This window comes from Dendrobium catenatum, unplaced genomic scaffold (genome assembly GCF_001605985.2).
Source record: "Dendrobium catenatum unplaced genomic scaffold, ASM160598v2 fragScaff_scaffold_658, whole genome shotgun sequence".
Taxonomy (NCBI): Eukaryota; Viridiplantae; Streptophyta; class Magnoliopsida; order Asparagales; family Orchidaceae; genus Dendrobium; species Dendrobium catenatum.
In genome coordinates, this window is record NW_021319120.1 from 676,824 (window position 1) to 697,267 (window position 20,444).

At 37.1% G+C, this 20,444-nt stretch overlaps 1 protein-coding gene across 1 annotated transcript; it reads right to left on the bottom strand.

Annotated features, from left to right (window-relative positions):
- Positions 1–11,307: 11,307 nt before the first annotated feature.
- LOC110100660 (pyruvate decarboxylase 1) lies at positions 11,308–13,910 on the bottom strand. The gene is made up of 4 exons (XM_020828262.2): positions 13,225–13,910; positions 12,966–13,129; positions 11,938–12,706; positions 11,308–11,865 (listed from the first exon to the last, which is right to left on the bottom strand). The coding sequence occupies exons 1-4, from the start codon at positions 13,738–13,740 to the stop codon at positions 11,506–11,508; spliced, it is 1,809 nt and encodes a 602-aa protein (XP_020683921.1). The 5' UTR covers positions 13,741–13,910; the 3' UTR covers positions 11,308–11,505.
- Positions 13,911–20,444: the final 6,534 nt, after the last annotated feature.

Below are 20,444 nucleotides of genomic sequence, written 5' to 3' on the forward strand. Positions count from 1 at the left end.
AAAGTTGTGTGGCCCAAGTCCTTTGGTTAAAATAGCAAGTACTGGATTTAGGATTACCTGTAGGCACCATCTCAGTTCTTTGTGACATTACTAGTGCCATCTGCATTTCTAAGAATCCTATCCAATATTCAAGTACTAAGCACATTGACATAAGACATCACTTTATTAGAGACAATGTGACTAAGGGAGGCATTGAGTTACATCATGTGGCGACTGAGAATCAACTGCCTGACATATTTACTAAACCACTGGCCTTTGACACTTTCAGCACTTTAAGGACCAGATTAGGTGTGATTGACATTAATGCATGAACTTGATCTCTACTTTTTTATTATCTGCTTATTACATTACTTTATCTTTTATTAGTTTTTGTTTATTTTTTTGTTCTCTTTGCTTTTGGTACTTTATTTTTTGTATGTCTTAATTTGTTATTTTTTTTCTAAATTATCGCTGAATTGATATTATATGCCTTATTTTTGTCTTTTTGAAACTTTGTAGTCAATGTGTTACATCTATTAATATGCTAAATGGTAAAAACACTGTTGATTGTGTCTCTCTCTCTAACCTATTTTGAAGATGAAATTTTTTTTCTAAGTAAAAACCTATCTCAAATTAACAACCAGATTTTACAATTGAGATCGTTTCTACCTTGCTACAGTAATCTATCTTGTACTATAATTATCAAAGTCTTTATGTTACTTCAAGATTTCTTGTTATCCTGTCAATGCATGTCTCATATGATTTTTTATTCTGTTTTGTGGTTTGTTCTTTCCTATATTAGAGAGTGAGTTTTTCTTCTCTAATATCTGGAAGATATACTCACAATTAAGAATACATAAAAGTTTTTTGAAAAGAATCTAACTTGCAAAAATAATAAAAAAGTGGCAAATGATGTCAAAAGCAAAAGATGTACAATGACGCCAAATTAAAAAAATAATAATAATAAATAAATAAATACACAAAGTGTATCAAAAATCAGAAGATGTGCAAAGTGCGTCATTCAATGGACAATAGGCATAAAATGAACCCATCTAAAAGCAAGCTATCTTCCTTCCAACTCTTAAAACTTAGAAGATTTCATGTATCACTTGAGATTTTCAAATACTTAATTTTAAATTTCACGATTGTAATAAACTACTTTGATATACTATTCTATAAGATATTTTTCTGATACCAAATCTTGATCGGATCTCTTTTTCTTATCCAATTGATTTTTTCTGAGTTAGGCCTTTTGATTTCAAAAGACGATTTTACCCTAAAAGAAGTCCGAGCTTAGAGTTAATATGATCGGATATTTTATCATTTTTTTAGATTTTTGAGGTTGTTAACTCATTAACTTTTAAATTTTTAAAAATCAATCACATGGAAGACTATATCATGTCCATGCCTTGATTTAAAAAAAAAAAACCTTATTTCTTTGCTAGATTTTCTGTAGCTTATTTTAGTTTTTGTTCTTGTTTTGTTTATTTTTATTTTCCTCCTCCTTTTTGTGATGTCAAAACTCAAAAGGGGGAGTAGTCTGATGTACCATGTACTTTGATTCTAGAACTTAGTGAACTATTTTTTTTTCACACTGTTTTTATCAAATTGTCATAACTATTTGAAATTTTTTGGGTGTATTTGCCATCATCAAAAAGGGGAAGATTGTTGCAAATCTATGTTTATGGATTAGACTTTTGATGATAATAAACATTCATGATTTTCTATGACTGCATTGCCTACTAACTTTTTAGGTCCACATGATCGAATGCAACTCAAGCCAGCTCAAGATTGAGTAGATTTAGGTTGAGTCAGTATGTAATGTTTTTATTTTTCTTGAGTCAATTTTAAAAGTGATTCCTAATGCTAAATAATCTTACACACACAAATTTGAGGGGTTTTCTGAGTTTTTCTGTTTTAAGTACATTGGCCTAGACGATGTACATATAGACCAGGATGATCCGACTAAAAACAGAAACCCTAATTAGGGCATCCTGGTTAAGCAGCCGTCATTTAGCAAATCATCTTGGACGATCCTTTTATCAGCCAGGATGATAGGCTCAAATCAGAAAGAATCAGCCGCCATGATCAATTTAGATATTCTTTATTTTAGTACATCTTCCAGGACGATCTTAATATCGGCCTAGATGATGCAGCATAATTATGTCTAAATTAATCTAGTAATTATGGAAAGCAATGATACGATCACATCGTCCGGGCCGATCGCAGGATCGTCCGGGACGATGTCCTGGACGATTGACATCGGCCAGCATCTATTTTGGATGATGTTCAGCATGATTGTACTCGGATTTGAACTAATCGGCTAGAACGATATTGTATCATCCTGGACGAGGTAACCAATTTTCTTCTAATCGTTCCAAATTGTCCCGGTTGATTGAGCTTACTTTGTACTGATCGTCCAGGACGATATTCCTATCGTTCATGATGATAATGTCGGTTCTTGAAATTCTATTTTCACAAATTTTCTCATGCAAAGTGAGCTTTAGCTGCTGTCTTGACCTGAGAGAGCCAAGAGGAGAGGGAGAGAGAGGGAGCAACTTGTGAGGGGGAGTTTGTGAGAGGGATTCACAAAGGTTGCTTCAAGCAAGGTTCTAAGGCATCTTTTCCAGTATTCATCCTTCGTCCTTGGGGGTTCAAGGGAGGTAAGCTTTAGCAATTGGTCGAGGTTCTCTGCCTGCTTCTGGAGGAAGCAAAAGGAGTCGAGGTTCTCTGCCTGCTTTAGGAGAAAGAAAAAGGAGTTGAGGTTCTCTGCCTGCTTCAGGAGGAAGCAAAAAGAGTTGGGTTCTTTGCCTGCTTCAGGAGGAAGCAAAAGGAGATAGGTTCTCTACCTGCTTTAGGAGGAAGCAAAAGGAGTTGGGTTCTCTGCCTCATCGGGGTTGGCGGAAATGAGTTTTTGTGAGGGCTTCTCAGCCTTATTGTGGGAGCAAAAGGAGAGTCACTTTTATAGTGCAATACTCAGAGGGAGCCTCAGGGGAGTGGACGTAGGTCAAGTTGACCGAACCACTATAAATCTGGTGTAATCTTTCATTGTTTTGATTTCCGCATTTATTTTTTTGCACTTTAATTTATGTGTTGATTTTGGTTTTAAGTTTTGTTCTTTGATTATAAGAAAGATTTTTTTTTAAATATCAATTCACCCCCCCTCTTGGTTATCCTTGGGCGAGTTCTTAAGGGCTTAACATCCCTAACGAACTTTTAGGAGTAATATTATTTGTTTGATTTGGTGATAGATTTTTTTTTGGTGATGTGTTTTGAAGTTATTTTTGTTTTTGTTTGGTGTTTAGTGTTTTTGTGATTTTTATTTATGAAAAATTAAAAAAAAATTTGTTTTTCAAGAAATTCCCTTAAACTCGCATGTTTATTCTTTTAGGTGAAGCTAAAGAAAAATTTAGAGTATATAAGTTCACTCAAACAATAATTGTTTTGCCATCATAAAAAAGGAAGAGATTGTTGAGATAATTGAAACTTAGTTCTTGATTGTTAATATTATTGCAACATGTATGTTTTTTATGATTCCAAATATTATTATTTTGATTATTATTTCTCCTAACATATTTTAGATGCATTATTTTTTGTATTCGTATGTACTAATATTTTAGAAAAATCATACTCCGGATTGTTAAAGACTTCAAATCAGATCAGTTTAGGATTTATTATAAATGAAGTCTGTAATTTTTTATTTTATTGAGTCTGAGAGAGTGTGTTTATAATTGAGTAACTGTGCACACACGTACGGGGGAGAGTTTAAAATTTGAAAATTTTTAAACTAATCGTAATGTACGAATGCACTTCGTACAGGACAATTTGTTCAGTTATTTACCCGACGAGAAGTAAAACAAATAGAAATGAAAATTTTTATAAGTATTAATCGTATTGTACGATCACATTTCGTACATGCCTTCCAGAGTACAAAATAGATGGGTTCATAATAGCGCAAAAAGAATTTTTCTAAGTATGGATTGTAATGTATGATCACAGTTCGTACATGTCTTTAATACTACGAAATTGTGAGGTCCCCTTTCATCCCAACTTTTCGTCTAGAAGAATTTGAAAAATTTCTGAACTGTTTGTTCCGTACGATGTCATTATCATATGTATGCCATTCAGAGTACGAAATGGAAGGCTCTCTTTTTGTCCCAATGAATTTGAAATTTTTTGCAACGTATCGTACCTTATGATGTCGTCATCGTACGTACGCCATTCAGGGTACGAAATTATGAGGTCCCTTTTCCTCCCAACGAAGATGAAAATTTTCTAATTGTTCATCCCGGACGAACTTGGTACCTACCGGACGTGGACCTCCGAAAGAGCACCGCACAAACAGGTCAATCGGAAGGGGCACATTGGATCGTGCATACGACTAACCATTGAGGATAGCGGCTCTCGCCAGCGCACTCTGATGGGTAGTAATATACACGACCTGATCACAGTCATGGGTTTCCCCCACCCGATACAACAGCTCGAGTGAGGTTTAGTAGATGTGGGGCCTAGTTTCTCACGGGCGCAAGCCCCCGTGGTTAATTACATCTCAGACTGGAGCCTAAGAAAACTCTTAATTAAGGATCATACATTATCATTCCCAAAATGGGATTGGCATCAGCGTATAGACTGAGAAGTCCTACTCAACTGGAGGAAAAGTCCCGAAGGGATGAATCAACATGCATGGTTCACACCAGCATTCGGAGGCTCTCGGATATTAAAGAGAAACTAGAGAAAGAAAGACAGGCAATCAATCACATGCGTGAGAGAAAAGATGAAGGTGGCGTCATCCTATGACGCAGATGAGTAAGATTTATAGTCCCTAAAGAATAGGAAACTTACTTACTATTTAGGCATACTACGAGACCGATTGTAGTAGCCTTGAATCCTAAATCTAGGTTGAGTTTAGTGTTCTACACAATACTAAGACCCATGTCCTAGCTAATGCAGTACGAAACCTGGACTTACCCCGTCCTGGATTGGGGAGCTAGCTAACAACCTAATCGCTTTAAAATCATGCTATCAAGTCAATTATGAGAGATGGGTGAGTGGTATAGTTGTTGGAAGTATGACCGACATCTAGAGAGTTTCCTAATTGATCCTAGACTTATATAGGGTGAATGCCCCTAACTAATGCAATCAAAATTTTATTAAATTAGTTACTAATATAATGCATGCTGGTTGAACAGTCTAAATCAAGTATGCTATGGAGTTTAAAAATAGGCTTATACAAAAATAATTTTTAGAAAAGACTGAGCCTCCCTAGGTCCAGCACTTCATCCTCATAGGCTAGATTATCCGGACTCTACCCGCAGGCAGGGAGATGTCTTATAGCAAGAAAAAGATGAATGTATTAATATGCATGCGACCCCAGACGATTCCGGCAGTTTCTTAGATTCGTTAAGTTTCTAAGTTATTTAAATTCTAAAACTTTAAATGTTAGTTATGAGTAGAAAAAGTTTTGATGGTCCTTAAAGAGCTTAACAAATTCCAAGCGAAAATAAATATGGCATGCAAGAAAGAAACCTAAGAAAAGCAGGTAATTTCTGTTATACAAACATAAAAACACATCAATATAAATCAACGAATCAACTAAATGATCATAGGCAAACTGCCCTTATTACAACCCAGGGTATGCAAAAAGTAAAGTGGCCGGGCACCACTGCCAACAACCCAGATTTCTAAGCCTATGATAGACGCAAATGACTTTGAGTGAGATATTGGGTCTTCAAATCTTCAACTCTTCAGTCTTCTTCTCCTTGGACTCCTTGGAACTCTCATCCTTGGACTCCTTGGATCTCTCCTCCTTAGACTCCTTGGAAATCTCCTCCTTGGACTCCTTGGATTCGTCCTGGCATGAATATCCAAACGAAGAGACAATTCCCCTTTAGCAGGGGTATTGCCTTTTCTCTTTAGATATCCAAAGCCATCCAACTCGATCTTCCAAATAGAAGAAGACTCTCCCCTATGAGGATGTTTCTTCTTTTGGAATTTGAGTTGGATAAGAATATCCCACTCAAAGTGCATTTTTACAACTTTTCACTAAATATTACAAATTTTTACATCAAATAAAAAGCAGTAAATTCTAAAGTCACCTGCATGGTTATCCTAATAAAATTCCAAGCAGATATAATATCAAGCAGTTATATAAAAATAAAAGCAATCCATTGAATCCGCACTTGTCCATGCTCTTAATTATTGAGGGATAAGCAGTCCACCTGTAGCATCTGTAGCAATTATAATTATTTTATTTAGCCCTCATTTATTCAGGGGGGCTAAACAAGCATCTGCACAAAATATAATTAGAAATCATGACAGTGCCCCCTTTTTAGCATTGAGTGAGCATGGTCACCTGCAGTAAAACCAATATATATATGTATCGTTCCTAACTTAGGAGTAAATCTAACGCCCATCACATCATATCCAGAGTATAGGGAAAGTAAGCAAACACACCAATCAATTTCATACAACATGCAGTGAAAACCAAGGAAAGCTCCGGCACACAATAGAAAGAATAAACACTGGCCTAGCCTAATTCTAGAAATGGTGCCCTAGCAAATAATTTTACGTGTGTGTATGGCTGGTGTGGCTTGAATATGTCCTAATATGGGTAGTTAGTTAAAGTTGCATAAAGTTCAGGTTTATTATAGACTAGAAAAGGAAATTTTTATTAGAGTTTAAATATTAATGGATTATGATCCATTTTAGATAATTTAGTTTGTTGATTAGTTTTAAAAACTTAGGATAGTGATATTTGAAGTTCAAATTATATTAGCAAAATTTGGAAAGTCCCGGGTCCTCCTAGGTACTAAGTTGAGGGGGGGTCCAAAAGGTCACTATGGGAAATAGGCTAGGTTTGGGTCTCCTAATATTTTAGATGAATACTATGGCTTAAGATGAATAATTAGTCAGGTAGTACGCTGGATTTGGAGTTTTCTAGGCAAAGATATGAATTTTCTAAGTTTCTGGCCCTAGACTATAGACTAGGGTTGACCAGAAATTTAATTTTCTAATTTAGGTGAGTGTCTGAAATCCTAATATTTTTAATAAATATTATGCCCTAATAGGAGTCTAATTCATATGAGTTTTACTAACTTGGAATTTTCTACAATTAGTTATGAATTTTTTAAGTTCATTGTATTTATGAAATTATCTAAATTATTTAATTAATGACTGGTTTTAAGGTTTTTATCCAAATAAGCTCCAAACTAATTGGAATCACCCCCAAAGGTCAGAAATGACCTGAGAAAGTGTTCCCAAGTGTTTGGAAAAAATTTGGAATTTGGAATAATTTTTAATGATTTATTAGGGGCAAAAAGGTAATTTCCACCTAAGGTTAAATTAAGGGTCAGTCTAAGGTCAAACTAGGTAGCCTTATTTATCTAAGGTTAAGGATCAGATTCTGGACAGTTTGAGGTATGGTAGATAATTTTATGAGTTAAAATGGATTTATTGTAATTTTTAGAAGGTCTCGGGGCCCTATTTACAAAGTTAATTAGGGTTGGTTGATTAAGGGGTCTAAAGGCTCCTAAAAATTCCTGAAAATTTCTGGGAGGTTTCAGATGTCCCTAGGTTTAAATGTTAAATTTTTCATGTCAATCAGGGATCTACCCTAGCTCATAGAAATCTTCTAAGTTCGCTAGACAGGTCATTAATTGTTGTCCTTAAGGTGCCACTACGTTGAGTAGGTTTAAATCAAGTTTTGGACTAACCCTTGGGTTTACAATGCATGGGATACACAAATAAAATAAACACATCATGTCCTTAAATCTAAAAGAGCCTAAACTAAGTGGTGGTATATCCTACACATGCAAACTATTGTAAAGAAAAGTAAATGCACCTAATGAAGGGATTAGTGAATGATTGAGACTCAACTAATCCACTCCTCTATGATTGCTCTTCATATGAATAACCTATATTTAAAATTTCTTAAACAATGGATCTCCCAAAATTAAGATTTAACATATATAGGTAATTTTAAAAATACTTAAAAATTTCTTAAACAGTGGATCTACTTAAAAAAAAAATTTATGAATTTAGAAAATATATAAATTTTAAATTAATTATTAATTAGGCGCAGATCTATTGCCTTCATTCTTATTAGAAAGATGTGGAGTGGTGGTTGACCGTCTCAGTCGACCAATTGAAGATCCTTTTGTTCCTTTCTCAGTAACCACATGGGTCTTTCTTTCTCAAAATCAAAAGAATTTTTTTGAATAAGTGAGAATGAGACCAGACCGCCAGCTAGCTAGTGCGCTTTACTAAGAACATAGAAAGGTTGTTGGATGCGTACATATTTTCAGCAAGGCGCTAGAGAGGTACCAGTTTAAGCAAAGGGGAAGAAAAGGTAAGAAAACCTTATTTAGTTAATATTTAAATTAATACATAATATGTATTTTTAGATTTTAAAATAATTTTAAATTCATTTTTAATCTTTTTTTTTAACGAAGAAAAGAAAAGAAAGAAAAAAAAATTCATTCTCTCGATCGAGACATCCAAATTTAAAGAAATTTTAAACATAGAGTAGCATGATGAATAGAAAGCATGGGGTGATATTTGAATGCTCTAAAAAGCACTTATTAAAAAACTATATAGATCAACGTGTAGTGACCTAGATCTAAAGTTTTGAGGAATCTCACCATTGGATCTTCAAGTTCTTTATACGGTTGAGCTTGTAGAATGTCCTCGTATATTTCTCTAGTTGAAATCACGATCAAAAAAGCTCTGGATCAACCGGATCGAGGCCTTGGACGGATCTAGCCTTGATCTCGTTGGAGGATCGCCGTCATCGGGATTTGACCGATGGATTTAAATGGAAGAAGGTGGGGAGAAGTTAGAAGAGCTTTCACACCAAAAAGTTTAGGTTGAGAGTGGCTAGGAAGAGAATCCAAGCAAGAGCCTCCTCTTATGAAGCCCTAAAAGAGTATTTAAATGATCAAGACCTTAGATCTATGGCTAGGATTGATCATAAGACTAATTAGAAGTGAATTGAGATGATTTAGTCGTCGATTTGATTACTTGATTTAATAATAGATTTAACCTCATGAGAAGGAAAAAAAATTAAATTAAGCACATAAAATTAAAATTAAGCTTAAAATTAGATTCGATTCGAGTCAATTTGGAATTCAATTTGATTTGCTCAAATTAACCCAATTAAATTTAAATAAAATGAAGGCTCGATCATAATAAACTCGACGTAGCCAAAGCAGACTAATAAAGCTTAATCAAACCCGATCGAGCCTAATTCGACTCAACTCGAGGTGATTCGTGCTCGAATTGAACCCGATGGGGCTTGATTAAATCAAACAAAGGCCCTCAAAGACACTCAAACGAAAATCGAGGTCAACACCGGACGATGATCGTGTAGGAAATAGTTTTGTACCGATTCATGACAAGTTCGTATGCAACAGTTTTTGAACTTTTCGTACGTACGAAATCCGATCGTACTGTACAATTGTATGCACTCAAAATTAAAATTTTTAGTTTTCTTAACGATTTTTCATGCCTTTAGTATAAAAGATCCACTAGAACTGACGTGAAAAAGTCTTGTCTTTGTGATTTTTCAAGGGTAATTGAAAGAGAGAGTGTTTGAGAGAATTTCTTGCAAGTGGAGTGTGAATGATTCACAAAGTTACATAAAGGCAACGATGTTTGTGTGATTTTTGTTTTCGCTCTTCCTCTTATCTTTCTAGATTGCTCGTGAGAAGATCTTTGAAGAAGATCCGGTTATCTGCTGACACTTGGAGAGTGTGAATAGACGAAGATTCTCTGCTGACACTTGGAGGGTGTGAACAGACGACGGTTCTCTGTCGACACTTAAAAAGTGTGAAAGGACGACGGTTATCTGCCGACACTTGGAAAGTGTGAAAGAACATCGGTTCTCTGCCAACACTTGGAGAGTGTGAAAGGACGACGGTTCTCTGCCGCACCAAGGATTGGTGGAAGAGATGTTTTATAAAAGCTTCTCCTCCTTGCTGTGGGGGCAAAATGAGAGACACTTTTGGTAATAGTGCAATACCTGAATAGGGAGTATTTAGGGAGTAGATGTAGGTCGTGTGTGACCAAACCGCTATAAATCTTTGTGTTGTTTAAATTTTCGTATTTTATTTCCTGCAAGTTATATTCTGTGGTTGAAAATTTTGCTTTTAAAAATTCTCAATTAACTTGATAACTGAATTAAAGGTTTCCAAATTTTTTAAATCCAAGAATAATTTGTTAAATTATAAATTTAGATAAATAAAATTTTAAGGAAATTATTTGAGGGGTCAAATAACTTCAAAATTTCACGATCTTATAGTAGAATTGAGCATCTCATCGATAAGAATTCATAACACCGATTTGCTGGCGAAAACAAGAATCCTTTCAACTAGATCAAATCCCATGATTTTTTTCTTCCTAAATTTTCAGCATAAAAAATGTTATGCTCCTATGATTGGTTATCTTATTTGTGCAAGGGAATTTCATTCAATGTTGTAAAACTTCATCACCATGATTGACCTAGCACACAACTCTAAAGTAAATTTGAAAACATTTTGATTCTTCTAACCACTCTTTAGCAGGCTCTTTTATTCAAGTGAAATATATCTATAACAATAACAATATAGAATTCTAACTTTCTTATACTTTAGCTCCGTTATAGTCAAAAATAACATAAAAACAGCAAACTTCTCCTGAATAGAATCCTAATTGATACAATAGTGGTAGCTCTCTAAAATCTAGCAAACTCATTGGATATTAAGGTTTCGTTTGAGATAACTTTCTTACTTATTTTTAAAGCAGTTTTTTAGTACAAAATTTTTATTTTTATATTAAAAAGTTGTTTTAAAAAATATTAAAAAAACTACCCCAAACAAAACCTAACTTTCATCTCGATTTACCTCTTATGTAGACCAAGCTAGGAAAAATGCTTGTACTATAGATTCTGAAAAACACAACTCTCCTTGGCCTATTGGTTGTGAGCTTAGGCTTCCAACTAAGAGGTACAAGGTTCGAGTCTATGTGTATGCGTTGTGTGTGTGAGTTTGCCTTAATTGGCCTAAATGTCCCAAAAAAAAAAAAAAAATTCTGAAAACGAGTTCTCTGACAATTGGGTCATTCAATGGAAAAGGGTCACCCAACTTCTAAATCTAAGTGATGGTGGTATAAGATCTATCGTTCACAAATTCTCATGCAATCCTAAAAAACAAATCAAACCACAATAATTGTATAGCTAAGATTATAGAACTTTATCCTCTAATTAGTAATTACCCTGATAATTGGTGAGGATCTAAATCCCAATATTTAGCACCAAATTTTCGATTAAAAAAACCATCTCTGCTAGTTCTCAAGTTATTTTAACAACTAAGATTGATATGCAAGCAAAAAACTTACCAGTTCAAAGATGCCTTGACCAAGATTACAAAGGGAACAGAAACAAGCATAACAAGCAAATTGCGGCAGCGTTTATACATGCAAAACTCAGAAAACATGGAAACTCACTAATTTGATTATCTACCAACTCATAGAAGCTAGGCAAGTAAATACTATTTACTGAGGATTTGGTGGCCTGCTGTTGGCTGCAGAGACTCTGGAACCCCATTCAAGAAGCTCTTTGCTCGTATCATCCTTGTGCACTATCACCTCTATGAAGCACAAGCAATCCTTCTTAGCTCCAGTCGCGGTCTCAATCGCCGCCTTGAGATCTTCCTCATACAGCACCTTCGTGGTCCAGCATTTCCCCTCCCCGTTGTGTATGGCATCCACTAATGCAGTATAGTTCCAGTTCTTTATCACATTGTAAGGTCCATCATGGATCTCGACCTCAATGGTGTAACCTCCATTGTTGATGAGGAATATGATGGTGTTCTGCCCACACCTTATCATTGTTGACACATCCTGAGCTGTGACCTGAATCAAGGACAACAAGCTGCCATGGCATCAGAAACCCTAGGGAAAACAGATTTTGTTACCAAATGTTACCTGAAAGCTTCCATCACCAATGAAGGCGAGGACACGTTTATCCTTGGCAGCTTGGGCGTAGCCAAGGGTGGCGCCAACAGACCAGCCAATGGAGCCATACTGCATCTGGAACTCGTACCCGCAACCCTCCGGTAACTTGAGCTTCTGGCAGTTGAACCACGAGTCTCCAGTCTCAGCAATCACGGCATTGGTACCAGAGAGCATGCTTTGAATGTGCTTGAAGAGAACATTCACACGCAGAGGCTCCTTGGGCTTGGACTCAAGGGGATGACCCTCAGGCACAAAGATCCTGCAGTAGTTCTCATGGGCTGTTGTGTTCTTCTTGAGCCTCTTGGCCAAAGCATGGAAGAAATCCTTCATAAGAATGCAGCCAAAAGCCGGGCCATTGGCCACGATAACTCGGTCAGGTTGAACAATGATGGATTTCTCCTTCTTGAGGAGAAGGGAGTAACCGACGGAGCTGTAGTCGTTAAAGATTGGACCTGCAAAGAGATAGGCATCTGCAGATTCCACAATTTCTGAGCAGAACGCTGTGCTGACCGCGCCCCAATAGGTGCCAATGAACCTGGGGAGGTTTTCTGGTACTAAACCCTTTGCGGACGGCATCACAGCTACAGGATAGCCACATGCATCAGCAAGCTCGACGAAAGCTTCTCCGGCCTTAGCCACCCTCAGTTTTGGCCCGCCGACTAGCACCGGTTTCACCGCCTTGTTCAAGAACTCAGCAGTTGCAGCCACCGCGCACTCTAGACCCATCTGATTGCTCAATCTAGCAAGAGTGTTGGAGTAATCAAATATATAATCAATAGTTTGAGGAAACCAACTTTAGTATTCCAAATCAGAAAAACAGGGAAAATCTTGCAGTATAGGTGTTGTTTTAATTCAACCATGGAAAATACTAGAAGGGTATTTCCATTTTTCAGATCATTCTAACGCATTTATGATCCCTAATAAATATGTTGGAAATAAAAATGCGCAATCCATAGAAATGATACTTGCTGGGGAAGAGAGCGGAACCGAAATCTAACCTGGGACTAAGGTAGAAGGGGACCGGCTCGTGGCTAAAGGTTGGATGGGGGATAGCGGGAAGATTACAGCTGATGCTGATGTAAACCGGCTTGCTCTCCTTGAGAGCAGTGGAGATCGCTGTGTCGAGGAGCTCGTGAGCATCATCCAAATTATTCACCGCCGCCTGCGAAATCCACACCAGGGACAGGATTAAGTAAAAGGAAAATAGATGCTAATCATAGAAACAGAAAAGTGATCGATCCTATTAAAAAAAAAAACCTGATAGCAGGTGACGGTCTGAAAGCATCGAAGCTCCTGAGAGAAATCTGGGAGACCGATGGTGTGATGCAGGATCCGATTAGTCCCGTAATCATTCGTATTAGGGCCGCCGACGATGCAGATAACAGGGAGATTCTCGCTGTATGCGCCAGCGATAGCATTAAGGACGCTGAGGCCGCCGACGGTGAACGTGACGACGCAGGCACCGACACCGTTCGCGCGAGCGTAGCCATCGGCGGCGTACCCAGCGTTTAGCTCGTTGCAACATCCGATGTTATTGAGCCCCGGCTCAGCGATAAGGTGGTCGAGGAGGGTAAGGTTGAAGTCGCCGGGAACCGTAAATATGTCACGGATGCCAATCTGGACCAGGCGACGCGCCAGGTGGCGGCCAAGCGTCGCCTCCCCGGCGGGAGCCGCCGGCTCCACCGGATGGCAGTGCGTGGCTGGAGCGCCCCCCAGCCCGACGTTCCCGGCCGCCTTCGCCAGGGCGTCCACCGATCCGACGGTGTTCTCCATCGATTTCAAAACCAGGAAAGAAAAGAACAGAAAAAGGTTTTGAGCTGAATGTGACGAAATAGGGAAGGAGAAAATGGGTTTAAATACGCGCGAGGGGAAGAAACCAGGGGCAGGCTTAGACTTGGGGAGGAAGCCGCTCAAACCAGGGAGCGGTTCAGGCGCATTCCACGGGACACCTATTGACTCGTGACTCGTGAGCTTTATGAGCTGGCGGTTTGTTGTTTGAAATCCGGTGTGCGAGTGGGTTCTACGCGGTCCAGAGAACATGTGGTCGTTAATGCAGCATCATTCAGAGCTCCGGCCCTTCTAGTAATGAAATTATTGTCGGAATATCATGTGTTTTGTTTAAATGAATATGCTAATCTTAATTTTGATGTATATTGTATGCACTAAAATTAATTATTACTGATTTAATAATAAAAATTTAATGACATCTGCTATTTTATTAAATATTTTGTGTATCATTTATTTATTAGTTACGGTGATGATGGCTAATTTCACTGAACTTAGTTTGAAGATTTTCTATATCGAGATTAAATGAAGAGTGTATAAAGTTTGGTTGTATTTATGTTTGATATGTTTTATTTAGAGGGTGATATATCACGAGTGGCTTTAATATATTTCAAAAAAAGTCATATGACGAGCACAAATATTAAGGTAAATAAATTTTTGAACACATATTTAAATTCAAGGTCAATTGAACACATATTTAAATTTTTTAGATTTAAATTAATTTATAGTCAAAGTGGGTATTAATAAGGTAAATCCGCTAACAGCACAAATGATTCGATCTATTCCAAATAAGCTCAAAGCCAAGTAGTTAAAATATACATGAAAGCTTCAAGTCATTAATTGAATGACTAAATAGTATCCAAATCTTGATTGCTTATAATTAAATCGAGTGGCTAGATGAGACAAATCCAATAAGTCAAAAATCATTTGATTCTAACATAAGTAATAATGTTGAATCTTGATTTTGTTCGGTGGATGATGCCCGACCATATTTTATGAACCTATTTGTGGGCTAAAACTATGTATGTGAGGATGTTGAAGACTGAGAAAATAGAGAGAGAGAGAGAGAGAGAGAGAGAGAGAGAGAGGGTGAGAGAATAGATTTAGATAGAATCGTTATTATCACAGTAAAAAATACAAGAATGAAAAGGGCGGGAGCCATATCCCACAAAGCTCAAGTTAAATAAAGGAAAACAAAGTTTTTTCTATGCTACAACCTACTTCCTCCTTTTTTTGGTTTCCCTTCTACCTCTATTTATAGGGCTTGATAAGTTATAGTAAAATATGTATGAAGTACAAAAATGGTACTATCAATTCTTGATATAGCTCGACCAAGTGTGATGAGTGATGCGACGATCTTGTGAGAGAGGATGCATGTGAGGTGAACCCATGGGAATCTTGAGATCGAGTTGACATTGGGTAGGAAGCCAATCTGATATCACCCCGATGGAGTGAGATGGGGCAAATAAGAGCTTGATGTAGATCTCTGAGCTTAATGATGATCCAATTATGGAGGATATCTCGACAAGGCTTCTGTCTTTAGCTTGGTTTTTTATAGGTCTCACATAGAATACTTGACTTTAGCCGAGATGAATAAAGATTTATTTTACTAATAAAGGAACTTCTATAGTCGCCCCTGCTAGCGTGGGTGGTTGCTCAGAGGATGTGGTTGAAGATGGTTTGTTGTGCTCAGTGACAAGCTCCTTCCTAGCTCCTAAGTGAGTCCTTTGAATGGATTATGGCGAAAGAGGAAGGAATTCTGTTTCGTAGTGACTCAAGCATTACAATCAAGATAAATGCTATGATTTAAGTACATAAGTAGTTATTGTTGTGAATCAATGGTTTATGATTTTGATGATAGCAAACATTCTTATTTCTCTACGATTGCCTTATGTACTGACATTTCAGGTTCACACGATCGGACTGCAATTTGGAATCAGCTCAAGATTGGGTATACTAGGTCTGAGTCAGTTTGTACTCTTTTTCCTTTCTTGAGTCTGTTGTATTTGGTGTGGCACCGGATGATTTGTAACTTGGAAGATTCTCTGTTGGATTTCTATTTTTTGTAACATCATCCGGGACGATATTTATATTGTCCTGGATGATCTGTCCAAAAATAGAAACCCTAATTAGGGCATCCTCATTAAGGCAGCCGTCATTAGCTGATCGGCCTGGACAATACCTGTATCGGCCAGGACGATAGTCTCAATTCAAAAAGAATCAGCAGCCATAATCAGTTTAGGAATTCTTTATTTTAGGAAATCGGCCAGGACGATATTCCTATCGTCCAGGACGATCTAACTCAATTATGCCTAAAATGATCTGGTATCTTTGGAAAGCATTAATGGTTGATTGATACGATCACATCATCCGGGACAATCGTAGGATCGGTTGGGACAATGTCCTGGACGATTTACGTCGAACAGCTCGAATTCAGGGCGATGCTCTGGACGATTGAAATCGGTTTTAAACTAATCAGCCTGGACGATCATGAGATCGGCCAGGACGATGTAACCAATTTTCTTCTGATCGTCCCAAATCATCCCGGGCTGATGAGCCGAATTTGTACTGATCGGCCAGAACAATATAACTATCATCCTGGACGATAATGTCGGCAACTTGTATTAATGAGATCATTTTGAGCTTTTCTATTTAAGCTTGGCATGATACTTTGTAAAGTGTCTTTGGCAGCCATTGTAGCTTCGTTCTTGTGTGGGAGACTTGAAGAGAGAGCTTGAAAGGGAGTGAGGAACGGGTGAAGTCTGAGAGGGAGAAGATCCTGTGAGGGGGGGCTCAAGGGAGTGTGGAGGGGATTCCACACGGTTGTTCCGGCATGCTTGCATCTTAATACCGTCGGATTCAAGGCTTGTCTCTAGGGAAGTTCACCAAAGAAGAAGTTCACTTTGGTGTCAAGGACCCGGCAACTCCGCCGCACCGAGGAAGGTGGAAGTGGTTTTGTAAGGGCTTCTCCGCCTAACTGTGGGGGCTAAAGGAGAGACACTTATTATAGTGTAATACTTGGAGGGTTCCTCCAAGGAGTGGACGTAGGTCAAGGTTTGACCGAACCACTATAAATCTGGTGTGTTCTTTTTTTATTACTTCCGCATTTAATTTCCGCATCGTTGGTTTTGATTCTGGTGAATCTTATTTTTGGATTTAAGATTGTGTTTGTTTTAAATACTGATTCACCTCTCTATCTTTTCTTAATTAGCTTTGGGACTAGTTTATAGGGCCTAACATCCCTAACGAACTTTCAAGTGGTATTAGAGCACTTTCTAGTGTCATCTGAGCACTTTTAGCTATTGGTGTGCATTTAGTTCCCCATTTTTTAACCCTTTAATCATTAGATATCAAAAAGGTCAAATAAATGAACCGTAAACCCAGAAAGAGCATGAGTAAATGTAAATTTACTATCATGAATCTTCCAGTAAATTTAAATTTACTATCATGAATCTTCCTTAACGTGTATATATCACTTGAGAATAAACGATCACATCATTAGGTTTCTCTATAAATATTAGCTTCGAGCCCAACAAATACATACCTTTGCTTCTAACTCGTGAGCCTTGTGTAATTTTGGTGAGATGGGTTTTTCCCTTCTTCTTAGCTTTCGTGCTTTTAGGAAAGATGTCTTCAGGAGAGTACTAGCTACTTTTAGTATGGAGGCCTTGAATGTGGAAGACGCCATGTCGAGAAAGGTCATTATTAGAGAGTCGGTATGAGTATTCATGGACTCGACAGACCTTAATGTTGCTCCTCTATTGAAGATGATGTGTGCTGATGTTAGGGATCTAGTTGTCATTGAGTGTATGATCTTGTTGTGGGGACAAAGGAGGCAATCGCTCCTATTGCTCTAGTTACGACTGGTGAACATGATAGCCTTTGGATGAAGGGAGGAATCATTTCTTTCCTCTCGAGAGTATGCAAAAATATGTGGGTGTGGCTACTTTGAAGGAGGTGAGTGCCCATAGTGGAATACAATTATTGGCGATATTGTTGCTGCTACAAAAAAGGTTATCTGAGTGGTTATTTTGGATCATACATAGGGCTAGAACCTTGAGCAATCAGTGGCTACTTTCTTGTATACCTTGTATATTGGCCTCACCCTTCCCTCAAAGTGAATTTTGTTAAAAGAATTTATTGGGCCATTAGTAGTCATGGAATTAGTAGTTAAGGCAAAAGATGTAGGTGATGTGAAACCCATTAGGTAAAAGAAAGCTAACTCTTAAATATCGAGGCGACTTTTGGTGTAATAGCTTAAATTTTTATGAGAAACTCTGCAGTTAAACATGCTCACCCCATAGCTATTCTGGGATGGGTGACCTACTGAGAAGTTACACCAATAGGATAAAACTATGAGGATCTTAGGTCAATCAGACAATATCTTGACAATTAAGAGTTTGGTGGGCTATTACAAATGGTAGCAGATCAAGACACCAGCTGAAAGATGGGAGCTAAGTGTCATACAAGTCAAAGTGTTATGCCATGTGAGCCACCTCTTGAACCCTATATCAGAAAAATTTCTACATGACAAGAGCCACCACTTGAACTTATAAGAGCCACCTCTAAAGTCCTATCTGCCTGGTGTATGATTCTGGGATACATATGCTAATGAGAATGTTAGTTACTTAAGTGGAGGAGATTATGAAACCCCTTAAATAAAAGAAAGCTAACTCTTAAACATCGAGGCGCCTTTTGGTGTAATAGTTCGAATTTCTATGAGAAACTCTGTAGTTAAGCATGCTCATCCTAAAATAATTTTGGCATGGGTGACCTACTGAAAAGTTATACCAACAGGATAAAATCGTAAGGCTCTTAGTCCAAAGTGGATAATATCTAGATAGTTAAGAGTTTGGCCTATTACAGGTGAGCCTAGTGTTAGTGGAGAGGGAGATACTGCCATAGGAAATAGTAATTTGAGAGGAGCTATGGCTTTTACTATATGATTAGATGGTGGCTATATGAAGCCTCATAAATGTGATGGAAGCCGAGTGGTGTACGATGCTTAGTCATACTAAGCAAAAGGGGTTCCTCCTTGGTGCTCAATATATTGTAGAGTATCTTGGAAAGATAAGAGAATTAGTGCTAAACATAGCAAAAGATCTTATATTGGGTCATATCTGATATTGTCATTAAATGGATTGATTCTATTTTTCTTTTTCCAATTTTGAATTTGCATGCAAACTCAGGGATGATTTCCCTTTTGAATAAAATCTTTAGCTTCTTTAAATAAATACAAAACAAGAAAATATCTTGTTATTTTTTTTTTTTAATATCACCGAATAGGATGAGGTGGCAATGTGGCAAGGATTTTAAGAATCGTTAATGTACCAGTTAGGAGTTTATGTGATTAGGTTACTTGTATCTTGCAATGATGAGAGTAAATGGTGTAATGTTTTATATTGAATTTGATTTGAGAGATTTTGATCTCTATGTGGCCATGTGTAGACTATAAATATGAGAGGTAGGCTCTGAGAATGGGATCTTTGCTTTACGACTTTTACTTTTATGTTCATAAATACCTCTATCGACATGTATGGTTTGTACAAGTTTACGAGTAGGGTTTTTAGTAAAAAGGGCTTGCCTAATATTCGCCTTACATAAGAGTACACTGAGGATGAATTCCAGGCTTTTAATTTTTCTCATGTTGAATACTTTGTGAGGTTAGCAAAATAAGATGAGTGTGTTAATTTTGTACTAGACTAAATTGGTCATTCTTGTTGATCACTTAGTGTTAGAGATGAAATTCCCCCATATATCGAGCTAGAGAAAATTCTAAGCTTCTATGGAGTTGTTCCTACTCAACTTTAGCCAAATTATGTTGCATTGATTATGTTATTTTCTTCTTTATTGATAATTTATTCTGGTCATTAAACATGTTTAGACATATTTTCATGGTGAAGGATTCCCAGGAGTGCTTTGTCCAGTTCTCTCATAAGTTCGGTATAACTGTATGTTTGGAAAATAAGTTATCGACTGCTCTAGTGGAACTGAGGAAAAAGAAGTTGATCCTTCCTGGGTTATCTTCTAAAGAGAAGGCAGTGTTGTGCTTGTGGATGAAAACTATTTGTCTATCTATGAGTGCAAATTATCACCCAAATATTATTGAATACCCCTCCATAATCTAAAGGTAAACTAGCCATCATGATCAGGTACAATTACCTTCGACACATCATATAATATGATCATATATATATTAGCATATCAATCAGATCAGTATGTCAGATCACAATGAAATGCATTGACTTTATCAATCGATTAATAATATCCCTGATAACATTTTGTCCATGTTTTGACCAAAGATAACCCATAACAAAATCCATAGTAACTTCTTCATATTTCCACTCTGAAATAGTTAACGTATATAGAAGACCTCCTAGTTGTAGATGTTTTTCCTTTTGATAAATGTAAATTACATATTATTTTATATATTTTTTTAGTGAAAATGTATTATTTTAGTTATTTTTGTGCAAAGAAAAATAAAAAATGATAAAAAATTATAAGTAGTTTATAACACAGCAGCATCCAATGAAATAATGTCATAGCGCTTCCTTTAATACAGCTGAGGTACCTCAATTCTAACATTACAGTGCCTAGTTCTCTGTTTGTAAGTGCTATGATGGCAAAATAGATAGTGTCATAGCAATATAAGCACCGCAACAACAAAAATTCAACTTGGTAACACTAGATTC

Bases quoted from the DNA above. Each gene is read 5' to 3' on its own strand.
- LOC110100660 (XM_020828262.2), bottom strand. From the start codon at position 13,740: ATGGAGAACACCGTCGGATCGGTGGACGCCCTGGCGAAGGCGGCCGGG. The intron at 13,130-13,224 runs GTTTTTTTTTTT...TGGATTTCGCAG, and splicing joins AGACCGTCACCTGCTATCAG to GCGGCGGTGAATAATTTGGA. The intron at 11,866-11,937 runs GTAACATTTGGT...TCCTTGATTCAG, and splicing joins TTGGTGATGGAAGCTTTCAG to GTCACAGCTCAGGATGTGTC.